This window comes from Pyxicephalus adspersus, chromosome Z (assembly GCF_032062135.1).
Source record: "Pyxicephalus adspersus chromosome Z, UCB_Pads_2.0, whole genome shotgun sequence".
Lineage (NCBI taxonomy): Eukaryota > Metazoa > Chordata > Amphibia > Anura > Pyxicephalidae > Pyxicephalus > Pyxicephalus adspersus.
Window position 1 is genome coordinate 81,726,238 of NC_092871.1, and position 27,063 is coordinate 81,753,300.

Genomic DNA, 27,063 nt, shown 5'->3' on the forward strand with positions numbered 1-27,063 from the left:
AGTACTAGCCATAGTCCATTGGTGTGGTTTCTGCTTATGGCACACAAAGAATTTGGCTTATTAAAAAGGATTTTTTTTTTCATCCATGTCATATGCTCTTGAGTAAGGCTGGGTACACACGAGCAATATTTGTCTTTGGAATACATCTTTTACGATTCTAATGACAAGACTGCACAATGTATGAACGAGCACTGTACATACAGCACTGTAATACTCTTTGGATAGGGGAGGGGAAGAATGACAGTGGCACTCCGCTGCACACGCTCCCCTTCACTTTAAGCTGGGTACACGTTCAATAATTGTCGTTGGAAAGGATCTTTCACAATCCTTTCCAATGACTAGAGACTACACAATGCATGAACAAGTGTTCTACATACAGCACTGTTCTGCTCTATGGGGAGAGGGAGAACAACAGAGTGGCACCCTGCTGTGTGCTCTCCCCCTTCACTTCTATTACGATCATTCGTCATCTATCTTCCGTCGATCCGCCAGGAAGGTCGTATGGACGACACGGACTTTACATATGCCAGATTCTCGTCCGATATCTGCCCTGAGCCGAAAATCAAGTGAGAAGCATTGGATGTGTACGTAGCTTTATGGTGGTCCACATGCCAGATTCTTATCTGACATGTGTATGTAGTCGGGGGGATACTGCTGCTGTTTGCCAAGGGCTTCTCTGCTATTGAACCACACCCGGGACACACCCAGCCTAGGATAAGGACTATCTGTATTTCAGTGTCCTTGTGTAGAGTATTCCCATTCTCGCATGTCTTTTGGCATCTACCAAACATGCAAATCTTCACTAAAAGATTTCCACTGCCTATCAATATGCTGCATGGGTTGTGTTAATGTGGCTTCTCTTACTTGCTCTGTAAAGGTTAATACTAATTTCACACAGACACCCATGCAGCCTCTTTATCTACTTCACTACTTAGACATTAGACACTCTGGAGTCATCTCATTACAACGTAGGACCAACAGCCCTGTATCTTATGGTAAGAACATACAGGAACTGCCCAAATTCCAGAGCTGCTGGCAGAGGGAGAGATGAAACAGCTTTATCTCCTTGTCTGGGATCTAATAGATAAAACAAGGTTGTACTTTTGCATTGGGGAGGGGGATCCACTCCTAGGCTCGAAGTTTTGGTCCACCATCCTTTTAAATTTCAAATATTTTTGAAAAGGATCAGCGTTTCAATTATAGAGGTGAAGATGTTAATGAAAATATCACTGCTGTGGAGGCACTAGCGATCAAGATGGCCACATTTTGGGCTCTGCGTTCTCCTCGTGTGCTCCAGCATCGGCTAACAGTCTAAGCAGGTCTTTTTCTCCTCCCTTTACGGGATCCTTACCTTGTCCACCAGTGTTACTGGGATACGTAAGAAATCCGGTGGACTCCGCTACCAGATGAAGAATGCACGCGGTGCAGTCCCAAAATGGGGGACACACATGCAGTAGTTGACAACACATCAGCCTCTTCCTCAGGAGACCACAGATGAGATCTCCAGCGACGGTTCTCTCCTATCCGTTCCCAGTGCTCAACCTAATTCTTCCTGCAGAGATTGAGTTGTTGAAACAAATTTAAGCAGATGCTGCAGCAGGAACTCTCCCAGGCTACAGGCAAGTTATCTGTCAGTCTTACCAGGGAGATTAGAGATTTGGGCAATTGGAATTCACTCTTGAGCAGAAAATGGATGATACCATTACAGTGATAGACTCACAAGAACAGGTCCTTAGCATGCTTCAGAAAGATATCCAAGTGGCAATGCTTAGTATTGAGGATCGCAAACACAGGGCTAATTTTTGGGTATGGGGGAGTCAACTGTTGATTTTGGGGGGCCTAGGAAAACGGGGGGGGGGGGCGCCGCCCACATGACATTATTCTCAAACCCACTTTTTATGCCACAAAAGCTATTTTGAGAGCATCCTGGAATAAAAGGGACCTAGCACTGCAGATAATCCGAAAGCAGAAAGCTCTTTTCTACAAATATCCAGGCTTTGCAATATCAGGTACAGGTGAGGTTTCCCTTTTAAGCTCCAGTTCACTTATCAAAATCGTCAGCACTCTATCTCTACTCCTGTAGAAGCCCAAGAACTGTTTGATCCACAGTTGCGGTCATCTACTTTGCCTACCAAGCCACCACCTGCTTCACAAAGATCCCCATTGCCTGTCTGGGATAAAGCCTTCGTGAATAGACGCTCTCCTGTTAAAGATTGTCCCATTCGCCTGATTGTTCTCCGAGAACTGATCTGGTCCTAGGGGTATTGCTTATCTTATTGCCTTGCTATGATGCAATCCTGTGCACTGTGATGGATTCAATATTGGTTGTGTGCCTTTAACCTTACTTTGTCTGCTGATCTATGTGAGGCCCTACAGGGTGCATTCTGTTTTAAATAGGCTTGCTCTCATTTAGAATATTTGGGCGTAAAACTGACCACTGACTCCACCCCTTTTTTTTTTTTTTTTTTTTTTTTCCCTCTCCCTTTGTTGGCCTAACTAAAGAGGTTACGGCAAAAATGGGAGTCTTCATCCTATCTCTTGGATAGGCAAGATCAACTCGGTTAAGATGACTTCTCTTACAAAATTACTTTATTTCAGAACACTTCCAGTTCCGGTACCTGTGCATATACTGAAAACCTTCCAGGGCAGGAAATAGTCTAGAATTACCAGAACCACTATGTATGCCCACAAGCGTCAAGGTGGCCTGGGGGCCCCCAATGTTCTGAAATATTATCAGGCAGCCCAAATAGCCCCTCTAACGTCACTGTTTGCAGGCTGAAAAGCCCCATCCTGGGTGTCTTTAGAAGCAAGTCTGGTGTCCCCAGTGGCAGTGGGACTACTTCCCTGGCTACCCTCTAAATTATGCCCTCCCACCATGAGCATTCATCTGCAGCAAATTGCAAACGTTTGGGATGGTGTTCGGTATTCAGCAGGTTTGATGTACCCGCATCTGCTGCTCCTCCCTATACAACGCAACCCCCTTAAGCCGGGATTGGATTGCGCGAAGCTTTTAATTGGTGGAAGGCTTGTAATTATGGGACAGTTTATACCCTTTTAGGAAGGGCCTCTATTGTTGGGAAGAGGTTCGTATGACCCATCAAGCACCAAATAATGAGCTTTTCCGATATATGCAGCTAAGACATTTGGCTTAATTCTCTTGACTAGTGGTGTGGATCTTTCATATAGACTAACTTTGTTTGAGCATATTTGCCTAAGAACGCCTCTGTCCTAAACTGATATCTATAGTTCATTCCAAGCTGCCAACAATTACCTGAGCCCAGGTACGTACAAACAAGTCTCAATGGGAAAAAGTTGGAAGCTGTTAAACGGATGAAGAATGGTTCTGAACCTGGGTGACAATGGCAACATGTTCCACAAATGTACAATTTGAAATCTGCTTTCAAGGTGATGCTGCAGTGGTACCTGGTGCCCTCCAAGATTATTATTATTATTATTATTATTATTATACAGTATTTATATAGCGCCATCATATTACGCAGCGCTGTACATAGTCCATAGTTGTGTCACTAACTGTCCCTCAAAGGGGCTCACAATCTAATGTCCCTACCATAGTCATATATCATTAATGTAGTCTAAGGTCAATTGTTAGGGAGAAGCCAATTAACCTAACTGCATGTTTTTGGGATGTGGGAGGAAACCGGAGTACCCGGAGGAAACCCACGCAGACACTATTTGTAATTCGATGGACTGGGACAATTATTGTTCTGGGAAAGTGTTTCGTAATCCATTTGACCTGGTCCTATTTGTTTGCTTATATTTGCAATTTAAACTTTGAGATTTGTGTTTGCCTACTTTCAAATCTGTTTCAAAGTTAATAAAAAATATTAAAAACAAAAACCATCACTGCTGTGGCATTTTAAAAAATCTGGATTGCACTTTAAAACTAGTCTGGTGCATCTTGTAGTAATTATTGGTGAGAAACATTATGGGGATCTAAAAAAAATTGATCCTAAACTATATCCACCTATTTACTGACATTTTCTCTCTTGCAGCTCTCTGTCCTATATTAAGATTTTTAATGTTGGAAGCCGATATCTAGTGAACAGAGTGCAGGATCACGTGCAAAGCCGGGCAGTTTACTACCTGATGAATATCCACGTAGCTCCACGTTCCATCTACTTATCCCGCCATGGGGAGAGTGAGCTCAATCTTCTGGGCAGGATTGGTGGAGACTCGGGGCTTTCGGCACGTGGAAAACAGGTTAGTTGAAACATTATAAACTTTGTGCTTTGCCAGTGTTGGGCATATCAACATCAGTGTTAATCCCAGAAACTTCTTTAGGCTTTGTGGGTGGGTGGCAGCCCCTGTATTGTGAGTCAACTCATCAGCAACCACCCTAAAACAGCTGGGAGTGCCTGGCTGAAGGGGGCTGAGGGGAACACTGAACATGTTTACAATAACTCACCTCTGCCAACCCTTCCCTGATCTAAGGAAGTCCTAGATGTTATAGTTCGAGCTTATACTTTGCTTGGGTCTCCCTTTATCATTTGATTGCACTGGGCCAATTCTCAAGCCCTAACACAAAAGTATGTGGTAGGGGGTGTGGGTCACATACCCCTCCATATCTAGCATTATTTATTATCATTGGAATCTTTAAATACAATCATAGACAAATATATGCTGCTGGATAGGGGGACATTAATGTGAACCAATTGCCTCGCTCTTTAGCCCAACCTTGCAACTATATGAAAAGCTTATTTGTTACTATGGACAGTGCAGTGACCCAAATGTAGTAGGACCTCCCATTGCTGTTATGTTTACTTATTCACTCATGGACACTTTACCAAACTTGAACAAGAATTAAACCAGTTGTTGGGATTTTTGACTTGCACACACTGTATATGTTCTAGGCTTGTAAAGGTGTAAACATTGGTAAAGAAGTGACTACTCCAAACACTTCAGTGATGGCAGCTCCCATATCTATCCCTAATGCTTATGTTAAAAGAATAGACACATAAGCTATCTGGGTAATAAGATCTGAAATAGAATAAACAGTATTACTAAAGAAAATTTTCTTGTGTAATATGAAATTTGCACAACTATTTGAGTTTGCTGTGTCTGTCCTTTTTTGTCTCATTTTTGCTGAGCTCTCTGGCTCTGTTGCAAAAACAGAACAGCAGAGTAAAATATCCTCAAATTCTTGGAACATGTTCTACTAGAAAACTGATAAAATCTAACCAAAGTATTTCACAATCATGTGACCTGAAGTCTGTAGAGGGAGAGCATGTTGATGTGCCAAACGAGGCCTGGAACATTACAGGGACATTAGCTGGGAAATGTTAGCTGGTGATCCGGTGGGAAAGTCAGTAGTTTATTTTTGGGTGACAAGTAATTTGTAGCACAATTGTAACCCTGGTGAATTGGTAATTTGCAAGCTGTGAACAGGAGGGATACCATGTACAAATGCAGATCAATAATTTCTGGTATGTTTAACAATTTGATGGCCCAGCTATTTCAAGTGTTCCCACAGATTTTCTTAAGTTAGGAAGAATCTATTATTTTGTATTACTAGTGACAAGTTTGAGGCATAATTTCACTCAAGGATTGCAGCTGATTGGTATTCCACTAACCCGACTCTCTCCTCTACAATCTTATGAATGCCGCAGCCAGACTCGGCCATCCGTAATGTAGTTCTCCTCATTGGCTTCCATTTCACCTTACCATCAAATTCCAGTTTCTGTGCTTTGCCTTCAAATCTCTCCACAGTTCTTGTTCCGCTTACTATCTGACCTGGTAGAAAAATATTCCTCTAGCCGCTCTCTTCGCTCTTCCAATCATCTACTAATGACTTCCACTCTCATAACCTCATCACATGCAGGGCTCCAAGACTTCTCTAGAGTTGCGCTCACTCTCTGGAATGGTCTTCCACATCTGCTCATTTACCAGATCACTTAAAACCCATTTTTTTTTTTTTTTTTTCAAACTTGCCTACCCATCTACTGTCTCTTAATCCCTCACTACTTCCCACCATTCCATATCCCCCCCCTCCTATTGTTACTTTCCCCACCTCCTAGATTGTAAGCTCTTCTGGGCAGGGTCCTCCCCTCCTGTGTCGCTGTCTGTCATTTGCAACAATTTTCAATGTACAGCGCTGTGTAATATGTTGGTGCTATATAAAGTCCCTTCTTGACAAGCTCATTAGTCTCACTGTTTTCCTGTTCTCTCTTGCAGTATGCTCATGCACTGGGAAACTTCATCAAGTCTCAGGAGATTCCAGACCTGAAGGTTTGGACTAGTCATATGAAGCGGACAATTCAAACAGCAGAAGCATTGCACGTCCCGTATGAGCAATGGAAAGCTTTGAATGAGATAGATGCAGTAAGTGATGCAATTAGGATTGTTATAGCTCTATAACTTGCTTGGTTTCCAGGTAGTGGGACAATTAAATCCTTATGCCCATTCTTTGCGTCTAACAAAATGGTCATTGTTACGTTTAACCTTATTCTACAAGCAGGCCTTTATACTGGTTGATTTTTGGTCTTTGCTGAGTAGTTATAAAAAAAAAAGAAAGTTACCAGTAGTTATAAAAAAAAAAAAAATAAATAAACTTTGCAGACTGCCCTTATTAAGGATAACTACTTTCAGCATAAAGCTGTTATCCATTGCCCCACCCATAGTAAAATATGATGCTGCTCACTATTTAGAATGTGCCATTGTATAGATAGGTGTTCCTCTAATGGTCCCAGCTCCTGTCTTATGCAACTCTGAAACTAGGAAATGCATTGTATCAGCAAGTCAGGACATTTTCGCATTATTACTATGCTGAACGGTGGAAGATTCTTACAGAAGACGGTTACCCGTATTTTCAGATCTTGGCTCTTATGCAGAAAATTAGAATTGCAAACTCAATAAACTGAGCCTAATGTAACAAGAACTGTAGTTTAGGAATCTTCCGTGTATCATTTACCCATCCTGTTTATCTTTATAAAAAGATACTTTTTCTTGTATTTAACAAGGAATTGTTCTGTGCAGGGTGTGTGCGAGGAGATGACTTATGAAGAGATACAGGTTCATTACCCAGAAGAATTTGCATTAAGGGATCAGGACAAATATCGCTATAGATATCCCAAAGGAGAGGTAAGCACAGAGAAAAGCAAGCTGCTGCTGTCACATAGAATGTTTGGAACATTGGGTCGCTGACCCTTTCCCACAGAACTAGCCTCAGTCATGATGTGACGGGATGCACAGTTATCTGCAGGAAAATCAGCATTAAAGGATAACTGCACTGTGTATAATACAAAGTTATCTTCCTGTGTGGCCCCTTCTGCAAACTCCCCCCACTCTACCCTTTTTCAGATGTATTCTTGGAAATGGCTGATTTCTTGTTTGTTCACATTCAGGGCTGACCTGGTCCCATCTCTGTATTGCACCCCTTTGGACTTCTATGGGACTAGTGGGCAGATCTATCTACCAGCTCTGTAATCTTTGCAGCCTTAATGTCTCAAAAGCACTCACCAGCTTTAGAAATGGAACTTTTTTTTAAATAACGGTTTCTAAATGTATAAATATAAAAAGCACATTAAGTAGGAGTTTGACTTTCATACAGTCACTTAGAGCATGCAGCAAGCTTGTCAGAACTCTGAGTGTGTATTTGTTCATTAGTTATCCAGTGCATTGAAACCACTGGCTCATTGACAAAATAGTTTTCAAAAGCAGAAATATCCACTTCTGTCTTATCTGAAGATGTCTCCAAAAGACCCTGACCCAATGACAGGGCAAAGTGATGGTGTGCATGAGAATTGCACACTGCATACTTAACCAGGCATAGTAATCACTATATACTGGCAGCACTCCTTCCTGTCTAAGCCCCAGTGTTGGAACTTATACATGGGGATGACATGAAGACACAACCCTCTTGGACTGTATTTGAGCCTTATAATTGGTCGTTCAGTATGGAGTGAGCAGACATGCTGCCCCATACCCGAAATTCATAGTTGGCAGCAAGCTTTGGCAAGGCTGGGCTAGTAGCCATGCCTTAAGGCAGTGAAGTAGAAAAGTGACATTGTCCCTTTAAATAAATGTTTACATTTTTATCATATGATGTGTTGACGTTGCCGCCTTTATGTTGCATTGATTTTGTGTTTATTTTTTGGGTTTCCATAGTCCTATGAGGACCTTGTACAGAGATTGGAGCCAGTCATTATGGAGCTGGAACGTCAGGAGAATGTTCTGGTGGTTTGCCATCAAGCTGTTATGCGCTGCCTGCTGGCCTACTTTCTGGATAAGACGGCAGGTGCGTGCAACCCATTGTCCACAATGTCAATAAGTTCGTAAGATGACCAATGACACTTCATAGGGCTTCAACCACCTAAAATTTCAGGGCACTAATTGATGTATTGCCTCATTTACATAACAATGTTGTCTAACATTTTATTCTCAGTTAAGGATAAAAATGTAAAATGTTTGAGAATTGGTGAAATATCATCCCATAAAAACCTACTAACTGTGAATTATTGTCCCTTGTCTGACTTGGTTATCAATGTAAAACAGAAGGTAGCATTTGCCATTTAAAAAAGTATCAAGTTTTTTCCTTTTTGAACATACAGAAGTGTCATGAATTAGTAGCTGTTCCATATACAAATAAAATTGAAGCTTGGCAATAGTTGGGCTGCTTTCGCTAAATGCAAGTGCTCTGCTGCAATGGAAGTTTATTGTGGCAATAGACACGTGATGCTAGCACAACCTAGTGGCCGATTACTGCTACAGCAAAGTGGCACATAAGCTACACTGGTGTTAATTTTAAACACTTAGGTTCAAGCATTTTTAAAAAAAGAGAATTTCCTCATTCTGTAATGGATTAATCTGGTTACTTTTATGATGCTTGTATGTTAGGGAAAGGTACTTTAAAGGGATTGGCTCATACCTGTATGGCCCAGGATTTTTTTTAGATCGATGTATTAACATGATTTCATTCTCCATAGAAGAATTGCCATACCTGAAATGCCCTCTTCATACGGTATTGAAACTGACACCTGTGGCCTATGGTGAGTGATTTAATTTATATATCAGTGGTCTAGTCCTAAGGCAACTGCTATTATTTCACTAGCTGGATGGATACAAAATGGCTTCCCTGAAGTTTAATCTGACAATTTCTACTCCCCAAAGAGTTTTCTCCTTATTTCATGTCATTGCTTGATATTTTGTTTGCTACCTTGTACTATTCATGTAGGTTGGTTAACATTGTACAGCACCACGAAAGATGGAGCTGTATAATTTAACAAAAATTCTGTGTTTGGCAATAGATTATTCTCCCCTGCAAGGCTGAGTATTGCAGTAATAGGAGCATAGGCTGGGGTGATGACCTATACCCAGGGTGCACGTCCATGACGGCCTGAGCTCAGACGAATGGGTTTAGGGATGCTGGTTATTTCTTGACCCAAACCACTACAGCCACCTAGTGGCAGGGAGTGGCTTTACCACTTACCAGAAAAATGCACCCTTGTACCACTTAAAACCTGGTAGCTATAGAATATAATCCATAGTCAGACTCTGGCCTATCCCCTCCTATCTCGGTATTGGCTGATTATGATGGTGGGTGTCTTTACTAGCCAATAGTAAGGCATGGTTTGCTTTACAGAAGCTGGTTGTTGACTGTTACAGGATCTCAAAGGACTGCAGGTATCTTCAGGTACCAGCCCCACATGGTAACACATTATTTAACACATTTTAGTCCACAATACTTTAAGCCTCCTACTAAATATCTCATGGTAAGATAATAAACTTGAACCTAATGGCAAGTAATGATGTTTTGTGACATACATGTAGTATACAATCATGCAGAATAATCTTTACCAATGGACACAACCCAATGGCTGGCTATGCTGCTGCCAACTGCAAGGAAATAGTGTTGTCTGTCCACAAAAAGTGCTATTACTAGGATACTTTTTTTTTTTGTATTTATTTTTTTACTCCACTTGCAGGATGTAAAGTAGAATCCATCTACCTGAACATTGAAGCTGTGAACACCCATAGGGAAAAACCATTGGTAAGTGTGTGTGGGGGCTAGTGGCAGGTATTATGGTTACTGCCGTGTCTTGCTGATGTGATTGGATATCTGAATTTTCACTCTTTTCCATTTGCTTGCAATTTTATTAACATTGAGCAATTGCTTACTAATGGCACAAATGGACACATGGGGCAATACACAGGACTTCAGTGTAAATTGCACCATAGAGAGCCACTTGTGCCATTGGTGATGATCGGTTACCCCTCATTTCTAAAGCCAGGAATCTTGATACTGACCAAACGCTCGCTGAAATTAAATCTTCTAGATGTTTGTGCACCCATCTTTTGTTAATGGCTACCTGGTACCTATGCCAGAATGTATTGCTTATATTGCAGGCTTGTAATGGTCTCTAGAGTATTCCTAAGTAGGTTCATTGAAAAAAACAAAACCTCAAAATCTGAACCATGCAGACTGCATGAATCAAAACTGGACCATGGAGCAATGAAAAAGGATAGCTTGCTCTTGTGAATCACGTTTTCTTCTAGAATATGTGGATGGCCGGTTAACTGTGCATGCTACATAAACCTCAATTTTCCAAACTAAGGGCCACTTCAGACACGCAGTGTTCTGAGGGCTCAGCTGCTGTCCCAAACCCTCCTGTCCTGAATCCTATTTAACCACCTGAGCGTTACACTGAGGTCTAGATTTCTGTACCAAAAGTGATCCACTGTTTTTCATGAAATTTTTTTTTTTAATTGTAGACCTGTAACTTACAGAAATATGTCCGAACAGGGGTTCTAGTAGATATTATGAATATAAAAAATGTATTTACTTTTATTTATTTTTTGTATTGGATTGGATACAGGAGTTTGTATTCAATCCAATACAAAATGACAGTTTGAAATTACCAATTACAAACTTTGTATTTATTTGAATTATTTTGTATTGGATTGAATACAGGAGTTTGTATTGAATCCAATACAAAATGAATGAATGAGTTTCTATTTGAATTTCCCGCACACGCGCCGACGTCATCACGCACGCAGGGAGAAGCCTTCCGGTTTTTTTTCTCCGCCGGACGGCTTCTCCCTGCAGAGATCATCCGGCGCTGGACGAACACGGACGTGGACCATCAGCGGGACCAGGTAAGATGCCGGCCGGTATCTTGTGTTCGGCCGGCCGGGCGGCGGAACGCAAGATGCCGGGCAGCGGAACACAAGATACCGGCCGGCATCTTACCGACGCTGGAGATCTACGGACGACGATGGACGGAGGACGATGCTGGAATCCTTACCTCCATGGTCCCGCTGGATGTGCACAGCGGGACCATGGAGGTAAGGATGTGACAAAATTACGGGGTTAACCATCCTAGCCATTTTTTTTTGCCCGTACGAAGGTCGGGCATACCGGCTAGGTGGTTAATATCCGGCTGTGGCAGATTGTGTGCTTCATTTCCCAAAAGGGCCACGTCTCTTTTGGTTGCATGTTTAGATTTTTTTTTTTTTTTTTTTTTTTTTTTTTATTTGCACCATGGCCATAGTCACTTACAAATTCAGTCATGTGCAGTGAAGGCTTTCTTATAATAAAACTTATTAATAACTAATATTACTATTAACCAGTATTTACATAGCACCAACGTATTACACAGCACTTCGGTCTATTTTCATTCACTGAATATATGAGGGGTCATACTAATGACTGTTCACAAATTTGCCCTATATGTTATACTCTGTATATACAAAAAGTTCTGCTGATACAAACGTTTACCTGTGTTTTTGTATTTTACTAGAATGTAGAAGTGTCTCGTGATCCGGAGGAGGCATTGGTTACCGTCCCTGAACATTTTTAAAGATGATCAAGAAGCTGAATTTTTTAAATTGAAATGAGAAAGGACACTAACAGAAGAGCTGTAATGGAGATTACATGGACTTGTGTTAGAATGTGTCTAGCTTCAGACGCTGTTCTAATTTAAAAAAAAAATCTTTTTTTTTTTTTTTTTTTACTTGATTTTAACTTTTTAAAAGACTGACAGGTCCAAGAGTAATATTGATGGGGTGGGGGGGGGGGTTGTGGTCAGAGGGGGGTTCCAAGTTTTTAGGTCACTCAAACATATTGGCTTGCATACTCCAATACTCCCCCCTACTCGCCCTATTATGTTACCTGGGGTGATTGGAGCTGATGTAACTTTTTTTTCCTCCATATTTGCACTATTGCTAGAGAAGGCTTGGAGATCAATCTCCAAGTGTTGGCTGTCATTAATGGATGTGCCTTGCTGCAGTGAGCCCATATTTTACCTCCCCTTCCTGAGGAGTGTCCTATGTATATAGACCACTACAGCTATGGCATTCACTTGGGGTGAATATATGAAGGGTCATACTAGTGACTGTTCATAAATTCCCCCATTTGTTTGCAAAGCTGTCATTTTTACACAGTAGGAAAACTTTTCGGAACGGAGACTTCTTGTAGGACAAATAGATGTACATCTCTGCCTGAAATTAACACGTGAGCTATTAAAAAAAAAAATCTGTCTTTTAAAATGTATTTTTTAACCTTCTGAAAAGATGGCTGCATCTACTGCTTGTCACTTTAAAGAGCACCAGTCACTTGTGCTTATAGGGAAAAGAATTTTAATTCTGTATTATATAGGTTTACATTGTTTTCCTTGCCAATATCTAAAACTGATTCACAGGAGATCTTAAACCTTTATACTCCCACCTCCTTGATATGCATGATAGTATTAAAGATGAGGCCTTGTCTAATTCTGCATGTGTCTTCCTCTGTTAATATCCCTATGTTACTATGTGAAACCGGGCAGAGGTTGTCAAACACTGCGAGAATTCCTGGCTTCCAGGCTTTAAAAGATTCCTTTGATATGGAAGCCCACACCAATAGCATGAACATTTAAATTCTTAAACAAGTCGTGGGTTGTCATTTTTAATATGCTTATTTTTAAAGCCCTGGTAGCAGAATTGCACCCTCATACAGCATGCAATGATTGCAACAAGCCACCTCCTTTCTAGCAAAGGATTTTGCAGTGACTACTTTGAATTAAGAGAAGGTTTGCATCCCATAGCCCAAACGAGCCTGAAGGCATTCAACAAATGAGGCAGATTTAAGAATACAGATCCTTCATAAACAGGGCAAATATGCTGAAATATGAAAATGCCAGTCTGTGGTTTGCAGTACTGATACAAAGAGGTCAGGGGTAGGCAGGCAGATAAGAGTTTTAGACATTAGTGAATTCTTAATGTCACTAGTAGTAGAAGGCTACACCCGTATGAGCCAAATTGTCCGATTTCTGTCTGCTGAGGTTCTTTCATTGGGCAATCAAATATTTGGAGCTTGGCATTAGGACCCTAATCTCTAGCTTGGGCTGAACACTTTATACCAGACTTTCCTAATGTTTATAATAACAAAGATGAACACTTGCTATAACTTTAAAGTTTTGGGAAACCTTACTTAATTACCATACTCAGTGGGAAAAAATGCTTTTTAAATTGCTGGCATTGGGAAAGAATGTCACCTTAAGGCTGCATGCACGTTAGACTTTTGTCATTGGAAAGGATTGTTAAAGATCCTTTCCAAAGATGCATGAAGGAGCACTGTACATACAGTTGTTCTGCTCTATGGAAAGGGGAGAATGAGAGAGCACCACCCCACTGCGCTCTCACCTTTACTTTTATTGAGATTTGTTTGCGGATCTGGTGGGACGGCTCCACAAACTACGTCGGACAGCTGCTGAAAATGTCAGATTCACATCTGATGCCAGCCCTGAAGAGATAATTGGATGAGACAGCCAGAAAAATTATTGGAGTCACTAAAACTGAGCAGAGGCACAAAGTGCTCACAGAGCCTCTAGCAGAACGCTAATTGAGAAGCACTAAGCTAGACTAAAGAATGAAGGGTGAATGAGACTGAACACTATTACTTACATTGTTAAAAATACTTAGGCAATGGCAACCAAAAAGTCTGTACAGATCTTTAGTATACACAACCAACCATGGTGATTCTGCTGGAAATATATAATTAAGTAATATTATTGAGTAACAGCACCTTCACCTCTCCCCCTATTACCATCTATATACCTTGTTAATTGCAAGTGGTTAGTTATGTCCTGTCTTGTCCGTGGAGTACAGTGGTCTTTACTAACCTGGATGCAAGGTTTTTTTTCTAACCTTGCACTGATAAGCATTCAATTTAAAGGTATACTTGGGTTTGAAAGCCTTTTTGGGGAAAGGTAAAGTTACCTGGAAAAAAATACTAGGCTTCCTTCCAAAAGAAAACTCTGATAATTGGATAGCAAACACCTAATAAGTTAAGTCATAGAAATCAACTATGTCACCTGATCTTTTAGAGTTTGGCAAATAACTGATACTAGCAGCGTCCTGCATTTATTTAGAAGACATTAAGGCTGTACTCTGCTCACGAGAAGAATTTACAAACCAGCAATTCTGATTATTACCATCTATTCCTCTCAAAAAAAAAAGTTAATTGAATATTCAAATCCTTATAAGAAATTAGTGACTGGTGCTTTATAAAGTCTCATATTAAATTTGGTCAGGAGAAGCCAATGTTGCAAAATGTACATCAATGTAGAGTCCATGGGTTACTGTTCCCAAATAAAAGTGCCTGGGAAGGCAAGAGGTCAGTGATTTTCAGATACAAGCCAACAGCTCAAGCCACTAACTTTTTTTTTTTTCTTTCCTTGTTGCAGTTTTTAACCTTAGATATAAAAGGAAATCTTAAAAAGCAAACTATGTAATGTGCCTCTTATGTGTTTTTTTTTCCTTCATGTAGTGCAAGCCTTTTTTTAACCTCTGGTATCTGGAGTACAATCATTTTGTGTTTTTTTTGTTAAGTGTCCTTTTGACACATTTAGACACCTCATTTTGTAGAGGCTATAGTACAATTCAGCCATAATTATGACCTATTTACTAATGTAATGACTTTATAGATGTACATGCTTGTTTTGGTTTTCAGTATAATATTCTACGTAAAAATGAAGCAATCATTTTTGAATGAACTTTAATGAACTGTCAACACAATCTAACCATGAACGCACAGAGATGCGCTCAAAAGATGATTTCGGACGATAACCCAGTGCCAGGGAAATGGAATGAGATTTCTGAAGCTTGTTCACCAAGGATGTTGTAACTGCTGCTACTAGAACACCCTCCAGTGGTGAAAATCATTCTGAATTTTGTGGATGTAATCTTGTTTTAATAAATAATTCATGAAAGTTTATTTTGGTGTTTGTGTGTAAATGAGGCTTAGTACTTCCATTTTATATCTTTCTCTTGGCACCCTGTGAGGAACCCATGCTCTGCCTAGAAGCCTGTGAGGACGGCACTTGTGATGAAGATGGCATTGGCTGCTGTGCATCTTGGTACTGCGACTCCCAGTATTTGGAATCCCTTTGTTGAATCTAAATGAAAGCAAACAGCCTGTAAATACGACAAGGAATTCCAAGTTTACACAATCAGAAATATTAGGTGGCAGCAAATCCTAGCTTAGTCTTTGCCATTTTAAACCTTTTTACTATCCTATTTTCCATACATCAAATCACATTTGTCTGTTTTGGGATGTGCTTAATATATTTACTGACTGGATTATTTCATAAGTTCAATAAAGCTTTAGATCAGTTTGGAGCTCTGGAAACTAGGTTGATGTTCCAGCTTTGTCAGTCTTTTCTCCTGGATGATGCGCTTGTGGCCCATGATAAAATACCAGTAAACCCCGATTCTCAAAAGAATCATAAATCCAAGAATGACAATCATGGAGGTTACATTAAATATATTTGTACTAAATAAATTAACATATTTCTTAAAAATAAAATTGATGTTTATTTGTTATATCATTTAAGTCTAAAATGTCTTGGACTTGCTGCACTCATAACTAAAAGCAATATCAGACTGCAAAGAGTTTAAATGAAGTAAATTGGAAACAACAAATTCATAAAATTGTACTAAATGATTAACAATTACCCTCCCTGGAGGTAACTCTGAGTCTGACTTGGTGGTAAAAAAAAAAAGTTGCTGAAAGCAGTAACCCAGCAGTAGGTAAAACCCATGCAAAGTAATAGTAAGTACAGCCTTACCTGATCCTCCGGCATCCCACATTGTCCATCGCCACGCTCCTTGTCTTCTGCATACGATGAGTGACTGGGGGAGTTCCCAGTGACATCAGTGCATGTGTACGTTACTGGCAGGGTGGGAAATTCCAAATCCTTTTGTATTGCATTCAATACAAAATAACTATTGAATGCAATACATTGGATTTATATGTGTAAAAGCAGTACATTGTCTTTCATGCACATTTATTCTACAGTATAAAATTTTAGTATGAGAATACCAATTATATTTGTTTTGTGTTTTAAACCTTATTATACTCATACTATTATAATATACCACTTTTAGACAACTAAATTCAGACAAATGTACTGTAGGGAGGTTAAACTTCAACTTTATTTTTAATAAAAATTGGTTAATTTTAGTACAAATATAATTACTTCATTAAATGAAAACATTCCTGGGACGCTCCACCCTTCATGAATGCAAGTGATTCCCATTTTTGGAATTACGACTCTTTTGAGAATCGGGGGTTTACTGGTGTATTCCTTTAACACAACAAGCAGATTGTGCATATTATCCCAGCACTGTACTCTGAGGACATCTGGTGGTAAGTTCTGGCTATGACGCCACCTTGTACTGAAAAAAAAAACCCTCCGTGTATCACTCTGGTGTGCGCATGCAGGTCTGCATAATTACATCCTTTGTTTAGTATGTCTTCTATCCCAGCGGTCCCCAACCTTTTTGGCCCCAGGGACCGGTTTCACGGAAGGAAATTTCTCTGAGGACCGTGGTGGTTGGGTGCCGCTTCGTTTTCAATAATGGATCATGTACTCGCGGCCCACTGAAAACACCGCCGCGGACCGGTAGTGGGCCGCGGCCCGGTGGTTGGGGACCGCTGTTCTATCCTATAATGTCTGGGTTCTCTTAGACAAAACTAGAAAGCTTATGCTGCAGGAGCAAATAATCAACTAGCTAGTTTAAGACTGGAAAAATGTAGCTACATCTTGATTTCTGTCAACCCATAGATTGTGGCATCAAAATTTAGCATAAATTTAAGGACCTAACATGCATTGAGTCCTGCAATAGTTATGGTGCATGCTTTTAAAGTGATAACTAGCTGGTTTGGCATGAAATGCCATAGAAACAGGCAGGTTTTTTTTTTTCCTCTTGGTGGTCTAACCATTTTTTTTTTTTTAATTTGCATCTGGAAGAAAAGAAATTTTAATCTTTAAGGGATTCTTCACTGTAAGGTCCGTAAAATGTGGAATCGGCTCCCTCAGGGAGTTATTTCAGCAAGTTCTATAGATTTTCCTAAAGCAAAGCTGGATGATTGCTAGATTGTAAGCTCTTCGGGGCAGGGTCCTCTCCTCCTGTATCACTGTCTGTCATTTGCAATCCCTATTTAATGTACAGCCCTGCGTAATATGTTGGCGCTATATAAATCCTGTTTATTAATAATAATAATTGCTAGAAGCACAGAATATACCTGGATAATAAATCTCTAAAGTAAAGATAAGACTGTCGATCCAGGGAACATCCCATTGCCTCAGAACAAGGAAGGAATTTTTTTTTCCCCTGTTAGAGCAATATGTACCAGGGTTTTTTTTTGCCTTCCTCTGGATCAACTATTTTCATAGGGTTTAATATGGGATATGTTTATTTCACTAGTGGCTGAATCGGACGGACTTACGTCTTTTCAAGCTGACTAACTATGTAATTATATTATCAAAATGGCAATCCCCTCTGTGATCTGGCAAAAACACCAGTGACACACAAATCAGCCACTGAAAAGGAAAACCGTAAGTAGTTGTGTTGTCACTGAATGTGGAACACAATATTCCACTAAATGTAAAAAGCTTGCTTCTGGGTGCCTGAAAAAAGTTTTAGAAATTGGGGTTTTACCTTGGAGACAAACTCCAGGATTCTCATCTTGGACGTTTCTTTAAGCGCTCTCACTCCCCATTGGAATTCATACTCCATAGGATCCGTATGTGGGATCTTATTATACTCCAAATATCTAAAGTGCACACAAACAAAGGTGTAAATACAGCATGTAAAATAAAAAAATTCCAGCAGAGCCAATACAGTTTGTAACAAAGGAATAAATGGATTCAAATGGGAGAAATTAATGTATAGAGCCTGAATTTCAGATTACAGAAGTACTTTAGGAATTCAACCATTAAATTGTCTAAAAGCAGTACATTGTTTTTCATGAAAATTTATTTTACAGTATAATAATGTTTGAAACACAAAGTCATGTCAAAAACTATAAAAAACAAAAATGTAAAAATTATACTCATACTATTTTACTGTAAAAAAAGTTTGCATGAAAGCCCATGTACTGCTTTTAGACATAAATCTACTGTATTGCATTCAATACAGTTTTTTTTGTATTAAGTGCAATACAAATAGATTTGAAATTCCCGCCGCGCCCCTGACATCACCGGGAACTCCCCGTGACTCATCAGATGCAGAGGCCTCCGGCTGGAGGATGCAAGAGGATCATGAAGCAGACCAGGTAAGGCTCTATTTACTTTTGTTTTAGCTACCCCAAGTATGACTTGGGGTTACCGCTGGGGAGGTTAAAAAGAAAACCTCTTCTGCAGTATACATAATCCGGTCGGCTAGATGTATGGTATATTGATAAAATGCATGTACCTTTTTGTGTTCTTTCCAAGCTCCTGTGCATACAGGAGACCAGAAAGAAAGTGGTATAATCAGCAATATCCTATGTGTACTGCAAATATGTGCCATCGATTAGGGGCCCTGCCATTCCAAGTAATGGAAATTGCATAGCTTGCAATAAACAAGTGGAGGGACCAGCGTGTCAAAGGACAAGTTTGTTAGGTCTATGGAGCTTGAGATCTGTAGCCCGTGAAGTGTATCTACAGCTAAACCAAACCATTCAGCGGCACTATGAAATATACAACTCCAGAGGTCTGGAAGATTGGACTTTTAGACTGACATGTGGTCAGCCAAATAGCCAACCAAATCCCCACAGCATCGCCATTGTTCATGTGAACAATCCCTTACCAAGGATGTGACATTACCAGAATCACATCTGTGAACTCTTTCAAGTTTGCTGGCACAGACAATAAAAGACAAAAATGTATGCAGTTTTTTTCTATTCCAGGAGTCGCTACTGATCCCTGGAACAAGAACTGCATATTGCTCTGTGGTGTGTTGTAAACAGCAGAGTTACTGTACCTAAGCTGCTCTGATCACACCAGTATTCTGTCACCAGATGGATCAAATCATGCATACTACTTACTTTTGCTTAACAAATTCATCCGTAACAAGTTTTTTCACGTCTCCAAAAAGATCATGCCTTTGTCTGGAGTGGAAAAAAAAATATAAGGTAACTACATTGTAACAGGGAAATTGTCCTGTATGAACTACCGTATTTTTTGCCATATAATACGCACTTTTTCTTCCCCAAAACTGGGGGGGAAAAGTTAGTGCGTCCTATACGACAAATGTGTAAAAAAAAATAATTAAAATATTATACTCACCCGATACCCGATCCTGGCGTGTGTCTCTGGCTGCAGCGTGTCTCTCTTCTCTCCTCTGCCAGCATCGTGTTTTCTCCTGTCTGTAAAGCAAAGCGAAAGAAGCCGGCACAGCGCCACCTGCTGTTCCCTGTCCTAACTGCCGTACAATAGAAAAAAAAAGCACAGAGTGATCAGAAGGGGAATTTGAATGACAGAGTGATCAGAAAGGGAATTCGAATGGCACATGAGTGATCAGAAGGGGAATAATCTTTCAGAAACTTTTTTTCTAGATTTTCCTCCTTTAAAATTGGGTGCGTCTTATATTCCAGAGCGTCTTATACGGCGAAAAATACGGTACATAATCCCCTAAAGTAAAACCATTCATACTATAAAAAGGGGAGATCAATATGTGATAAATTGCCATGTGAGATCACACACTTCTGAAAGAACCAAACAAACTGATATTAAATGCAAATGCAGAAGAACCTCAATTATTAAGGTTGGAAAACTTCCAGAGATCATACAAGCATCTGGCAGATCTTGAAAAGATATTTCTGTTCAATAAAATGTTAGAGAACCAGCAGTGTTCTAGTGTTGATTAATTTGATAGGTGTGTACATTAAACAAAGTCAATCAAATATCAATTGTCCTAATGGGTATCTGGTGCATGGCCATCATTACACAGACCTTGCTTTGCACCTTATATATAAATCTGTGAAGACATTCCAGAGCAGCATTTCACAACCCCCCCACCAATGTTAAAAATATCAGGAAAGGTTGTTCTAGAGCAATGGTCGTCAGCCAGTGGTCCACAGAAAAGTTTGGATGTTATTTGCAATTTTTATGTTTTATTAAAAAAAAACCAAAATATTCAAATTCCTATATTCTGATGACAACTTTTGCCTTTATATTGCACTAAATTCAGGAACTGTACTAGAGACGGAAAAACAAGCGGCGCAGCGTGATGTCAGTGTAGTGTTAAGTTGTATGAGGCAACCATTGCCGAGCCGTACGCTTCAGTATTGTTTCCACCATTACAACAGTCACCCCGCTCCGCCAATACCGATTCTCATCCCATTGTTTTATGTTTATTTCTCAGATGCTCCTTTAGGTAAGTATGACCCTAACTGTGTATTTTCTATAACTGTTATATTTACTGGCACCAAATAGTTTGACTTTGATAACTATCTTTTCTTGTTTGGTCTTAGATGCCAATGAAATAAATCTATGAGTAAGAAAAAGCAAACAAATATTTTGCATCTCTTTAGTAATCCCAATGATAATGCAACTAATGATAAAAGTAACAATAGTAATACTTCACTTAACTGTGAGCTGATCAATGATTCAGAGCCTCCGCAGTCCTTGTCAGCACCATTAGGAAGATCATTATTTTACAAATGTTTTTAGCTTTTTTAAACAAATTCATAATAATGGTTCGTGGGATTTAAAATGATGAATTTAGTGGTCCCTGAGGTCGGAAAGGTTGGAGACCATGCTCTAGAGGAGTGTTTTTTCAACCTTTGAGCCCCAGCACATTTTTTTACATTGAAAAAAATCCTGCAGCACACCAAATCAAAAATGTTACAAAATGACACTCTGTAGCCATTTCTCATCTCTAAGAATAAACAAGAGAATTAAGCTACCTACTGCCACCCACTGACATGGAAGAGTATTACATTACAAGAGATCTCACTGCACATAGTGTGCCATGGCACAGTGGTTGAAAATCACTGCTCTAGAGGATAATATTAAACATTCAAGTTTCAAACACTTTGCAACATACCCTGGTTCAATCCGCAGTTGCCTCAGCATCTCCCAAACAGCCGCTACCAAAAAGAAGGAAATCTGTATAAATGTTTTTATATAATAGAAATTTCATACACCTGAAAGACCGTAATATACATTATACGAAAAACAAAAACGACTTTAGATTCTGTTTAGCACAAGGTACAGTGTCAGCTTAGCTTTGGCCTCAAATGGGGTTCGTTTCCTAACAAAATTGTCAGCCTAAAAGCTGGTAAAGAACTCGTTCACAAGACATGTAGACTTATGTCTTAAAAAAAAAAAAAAAAAAACCACACCATTACTTACATTCCTTAATGGTGTTCCCTTTCATGAATATAAGGCTCAATATGACTGTAAGCAATCCTAACTTGGCAGTGTCGTCAGTCCTAGATTTGGGGAAAAAAATAAATATTTTAACTGGTAAAGCCATAATACCTCTAGGATCTAGTCACTCCCCCACTCCCATCCACTTAATGTCATTTTACAATACTTACATTTTCATTTCATCCCCCTCTACACGCTCTAGTCTGTTGATAAGAAGATAAACATGATTTTTGGTGTCAATTTCTACCAGCTGGAAACCAAAAACCTAGAAAACAAAAAAAAAAATTGATTAGAAAATAAAGAATTATCAAACAGCATTGGCTTTAACTTTTGTAGATTTTAAATGTATTTAATAGGGCTGGCTATATTGGTAAATCTGTTTAGAATACCTCCTGAAGCCGATGTCTGGGAAAATATAAACCCCCTTAGCACTGATCTGGCAAAAAGAAAAAACTAAACACAAACTAAGTATTCCTTTTTTTTTACCCAATGCCATAAATCGGTCAGGATGCTCCAGACCAAAGGAAACATTGTGTTCAATGATGAACTGTACTTTTTATTATGCCAAGTTCCTTAGTTGTCATGTTAACATTATAGCTTAATTTCTAACTGAATCCCTGACATGTGTTGGAGACAACCAGCATTTTCAAAAGGACAAGCAGGACAATATTTCTCTTATGACAGATTCACTTTATGCACAATCAGTGTGCAACAATACTAAACAAATGCTATCAGATGTAGCTTTATTGTGTACATTTCCTGTTCAGTAATCAGGTATGGAAGTAAGGAAATCCCACCTATTGGGCAACCATATCAATGGAAACCCAATAGAGGTTTTAACTCCCCCATCATTATGCATTATTGTTATTTTATTTTTGTTATTTCAACATACGACATGGAAATGGGCACCAACTCCTGGAACAGGGCATCTGGCTTCCATATATCAGGTAATCTAGATCCCTAATAGTCAATTACATACGCCACAAGAAGAAAAAAGAAAAAAGAAAAAAAAAAAAAAAAAAAAGACTGTCAATGTCTTAAAACAGAACGAAGAGCTTGCCAGGGCTTCACTCACCTCTTGCAGAGTTTTCTTAGCACGGAGAAGTATTTCAGGATATACATCCTTGTATTCTTTTACCACATTCTTTATAATATCTGTAGAGAAAAAAATATATAAAAAAGTGTTGTCTGCTGTCATTTAATGACTAATTTTATTGTTGCAGGAATTGCATCAGAGTGGTATAGACACCAATATAATATCTGAAAATAAATTTGGAAAATTAGGCTATTGCCAACTATGAGGGTTGTCATGGAATCAGCTGAAGGTTTGTGTTGGTGCTTTCTGGGTCAGCACTTATTACTATAGTAGCAAATAAGAACATGCCAAAGCAATGAGTGCAGAGAGTCGAAGCAACAGAATGTTTCAACACTAGTTTGCATACAGTAAAATGAATACCCCAAGAAAAACAAAAAAAAAAAAACACAATTTTTAAATCTGAATTTTAATTTGTGGACTACAAACATACCAACACCATAAACAACCTTTTCAAGTGAAGACATACCTGCACGTTTAATAGGAAGCTTTTTCTGGTCCCTTACTAAGAAATATTGTACCAATTCACCAACCTGAAACATAATAAAACAATCAAGGATAATAATCACAGGAACATGAGCAAAGTGTCAGAATATAAAAGTCTAGAGCTACCTACAAAGTTTTATTTTGGATCTGATCTGTTTATGGTGCAGGGGTTATGAAAGACAGCTGATGTCAGCTCTGAAAGCCAAAACAGCCACTGCAAGTGGGGGTCCACATTAAAATCTGAATGCAATAAAACACAGCATGGGCCAACGTGTGATAAAACAGGTTTCTAATTCACTATCCAGAACAGTGTTTTTTGAGAGCTATAAATCAGAAAATTTTGAATAAAGCAGTTCAGCTTTATAGCACAATAAGTTTAGTCTGTTTTAATATTACTCAGTGTTTATATAGCACCGACATATTACGCAGCATTGTGCAAAGCCCATGGCGTTTCTCGGTGCGTCGGGAAATTCAAATAATTTTGTATTGAGTCAAATACAAAAACAGCGAGATAGAGATTAGAGATTGAGATAGAGATATATATGCTACTGTACAGTTATATTACAAGTTTCATTATTTGTTTTTACCAAATGTGTTTTAATTTAAAGTTTATTAAAATATTAAAAATATTTCAGTGGGGTTATGCCTAAGAATTATAAGCCTACAATATAAAATAATTTTCCATGCAAAAAATGTAACACTTTTTGCATTGAAATACAGACAGAATTAAAACACTAGGGGGGTAATATAGAACATAAGGTACACTACTAGATCTCAGCCATTTTGCTGAATCGGTATGAAGATTTGGTTATCAGTTTGGTACTCAAGACTATAGCATTTAACTGTTTAGAAACTTTGGGGTCCTGTTTATAAAGCAGTGAATCGGACATTCTCCACTAAGTTGCTTTAGAATCTACAAAAAATGAAATAAGGTCAATTCTGAAAAGCACTAGTTCAGCATTATAGCTTAAAATGAATGTCATACCCCCTAATAATCTCCCACCTAAGGCCATAGACCTTTTCCATAACCCTAGCCTGCACTGCAACTTCCAAATAGAAATCACATAGCAATTGTGTAGCCGATATTAGAAATACTTGACAATCAGCAAAGTTGTAACAGTTCGTAGAACTGCTCCCAAGTGTGGAAAGTAAAGTGCAACGAGAGGCAGACTGAACAATTTTTTTGAACACCATAAAAAAGGAATCTCAACTGTACAATGTCAGGGGGAAGTCACAGATGGACGGCAAAAAGTCTCATCATTATTTATTAACCAATGAAATTGAGCCGCCTATAGCGAGACTAAACTTTGGGTCATAGGACTATAAATAATAGATTACAGTTATGATGTTTTATCACATCAGATGGCTTCTAATAATGCCTACACCACTTTTTTGTAATGCATTACAGTAAACTGCAATACATTGTGCATTCGGGTTCCATTCTATTTAGAATGAATAGCACCCCAATACACATTAGGTGTATGACAACCATAGATTGTATGTTTTTTTTTTTTTTTTTTTTTAAATAACATGCAGTGTCAGATTTCAGTGCACACATTGATCATATTTTTAATGACACTGGTAGACCGTTCATACCTTGAGATTTACTTGATCAGGAGAACGCTTTTCTAGGTTCTTCTGCACCTGTGATGGCGTTTGGGTCGGAATGAACTCATCTTCCAAATCCGCATCTCTACACTATATAAAAACAGGAAGAAAAGTTAGATCAGCTTAAATTATAAATTCACCTAGTAGAAAGCACAAATGATTGAATTTTTTTTTAAATGGTAAAACAGCACCAGCATTTAACATTCTCTTTACTCTGCCTGTACTCACATCACTGGAACACAAAGCTGGCCGAAATCTTTGCAAGAACACCTTGCTTCAAGCAGAGTTTGGCGGCTATGAGAACAGGTTTAGTTTTTATTTGTAACTTTATTCAGTGGTCTTAGGCCAAGAACACACGTGCAAAAATTGTCTTTAAACAGAACTAAAGGCAGTGGATACTCACCTGTCCTATCACGGCACTGCCCACAATATTGCGACCTTCAGCTACCTTGACCCCGACATCCGCAGGGGAAGCCAGGATGTGATCGCAATTTTGATAGCAAGGATGGCGATCACTCACCCCTGTCTGCAATAAAGGCCAGCCTGATGCCCAATTTTATAAATGGAGCTAAAGTTCCACCATTAAAGACAAAAGTGTTGCTAAACAGAAAAACCCAAAGTAGAAATGTGAATTTTTCTGGCCTATAAGGGGAATAAAAATACTTTCAGCATTTGATGATTGTCAGCAAGCACAATGAAAAAAAGATTTTCCATCTTCTTGTATCCATCACTGAAAGACCCCCTCAAATAAATACCCTGAGGGGTTCAACTCTACCACAAACCTAAAGAACGGTGCCAAGCTCTCCTGTATTTTACCCTTTGAATGCACAAAACATGGCAGATAAATCACAACATGTGTGCTGCAGGTTGTCAAAAATCGCCACACTTGAAGCTTCTAGCAAGCACAGCAGCACTGGATTTTCTTTATGGTGCGGTATAAACAGCCAAGGAAGGACCTCACCGGAGGCTGCTCTGAGCACACCAACACAACACATTCTATATGAATACAAACACAAATCTAAGGTACCTCAGATCGGAAGTCCTGGAACCCACTAGAGCGACCTTTCCTTTTTTGTTGCGACATGTTGAACCTGAAACAACAGATCTGTTAGTACCAGGGCATGAGACAAATGGAAAGACAACATACATATCACACACATATATAAAACGCCCCTGCTGCAGTGTCACCACTTCTGGGTACTGTCGGAAAATTTGCTATGAAGATTCCAAACTATACATATGCACAGATATTAAATTCACCCTACATTTGTGGTTATTTCTTTAGAAATTGGAGAGGCTTAGATTTGTGTAAAATGTTCATCATTCTTCTCCTAAATGTGTGCAATGTCTTGGTGGTCACACGACCCTCACCTTTCCTCCCCTCTAGTTCAGGAGTCACATGACCCTCACTTTTCTTCCAACTCTGGTCACATGACCCTCACTTTTCCACCCCACCACCCCACTTGCTCCATATAGCCTCACCTTCCCACCCCTCACTCGGGGGGGTCACACAAGCCTCACCTTTCCACCCCTCACTCGGGGGGATATATATATATATATATATATATATATATATATATATATATATATATATATATATAAAGACGCTGCCTATTAGCACACAATACAGATAAATCCGGTTTCCATGCCATTGTTTTAGCACAGGTCTCACAATAATACATTATACAGCTCCTGGTGCAAGTCAGCCCTAAATCCTACAATTTATCATGATAATTTTGTCTTCAGACAATCTGCAGCTTGTTATTGAAATAATACCCAGCAATCCTGCCACATAGCTCAGGCCCTTAGGGTGACAACACACTGTCCCTGCCTTCCAATTGCTCTCCGGGGTTGTCACCTTAACACAAGGGCCTTCACTGGGGACAAATAATGACTGCTTCACGGTTGTCTCCGTTAGACAAAAATATAAGAAAGATATAAGGGAGGTAAAATGTAAAGGAAGTGGTGACCAAGAAGCAGCAGGAGATCTGCAACAGAGAGGAAAACAAAGACTTCCTAACCCTGGTACCTAGCTGTTTAACAAATGGCAGAAACATTCAGGCTAAACCCCACAAGAACCGCATCATTTCACCGACAGAAAGAAGCAGAAACACCGGCCAAATGCCTCCACAAGCGTCCGGCATTCTCTTTCCTCCATTACTCACCAACATCGCCGTCGCCTGCCCAGACACATTCAAACGACCAATCATCGCCTCCCGCTAAACCGCTATAACCAAT

The 27,063-nt window shown here is 39.4% G+C and overlaps 2 protein-coding genes and 1 non-coding gene across 8 annotated transcripts in view; 1 reads left to right on the forward strand and 2 right to left on the reverse strand.

Annotated features, from left to right (window-relative positions):
- The window catches only part of PFKFB1 (6-phosphofructo-2-kinase/fructose-2,6-biphosphatase 1), a 34,522-nt gene extending 19,311 nt beyond the window's left edge, over positions 1-15,211 (forward strand). For 3 of the 4 annotated variants that reach the window (XM_072431128.1, XM_072431129.1, XM_072431126.1), the window contains exons 8-14: positions 4,014-4,221; positions 6,193-6,339; positions 6,994-7,098; positions 8,125-8,254; positions 8,943-9,005; positions 9,942-10,006; positions 11,757-15,211. In XM_072431128.1, the coding sequence (XP_072287229.1) occupies positions 4,014-4,221; positions 6,193-6,339; positions 6,994-7,098; positions 8,125-8,254; positions 8,943-9,005; positions 9,942-10,006; positions 11,757-11,816 (778 nt within the window). In that variant the 3' untranslated portion in view covers positions 11,817-15,211. The remainder of the gene's footprint in view (positions 1-4,013; positions 4,222-6,192; positions 6,340-6,993; positions 7,099-8,124; positions 8,255-8,942; positions 9,006-9,941; positions 10,007-11,756) is intronic. The other variant, XM_072431127.1, reaches the window with a different exon arrangement.
- On the reverse strand, positions 14,979-27,049 carry LOC140344166 (non-structural maintenance of chromosomes element 3 homolog). 3 transcript variants are annotated; one of them, XM_072431130.1, is made up of 11 exons: positions 26,991-27,049; positions 25,853-25,916; positions 24,814-24,915; positions 23,201-23,264; positions 22,714-22,793; positions 21,809-21,903; positions 21,621-21,700; positions 21,313-21,355; positions 19,310-19,372; positions 17,941-18,055; positions 14,979-15,392 (listed from the first exon to the last, which is right to left on the reverse strand). In XM_072431130.1, exons 1-11 carry the CDS (start codon positions 27,017-27,019, stop codon positions 15,252-15,254), a joined length of 876 nt encoding a protein of 291 aa, XP_072287231.1. In that variant the 5' UTR covers positions 27,020-27,049; the 3' UTR covers positions 14,979-15,251. The 3 variants fall into 3 exon arrangements, with proteins under 3 accessions (XP_072287231.1, XP_072287232.1, XP_072287233.1); XM_072431131.1 differs by lacking the exon at positions 26,991-27,049 and adding an exon at positions 26,855-26,983; XM_072431132.1 differs by lacking the exon at positions 26,991-27,049 and adding an exon at positions 26,847-26,976.
- Positions 19,144-19,268, reverse strand: LOC140344653 (small nucleolar RNA SNORA11). Its single transcript, XR_011923627.1, has one exon. It is a non-coding gene; the product is annotated as a small nucleolar RNA SNORA11 (small nucleolar RNA).
- Positions 27,050-27,063: the final 14 nt, after the last annotated feature.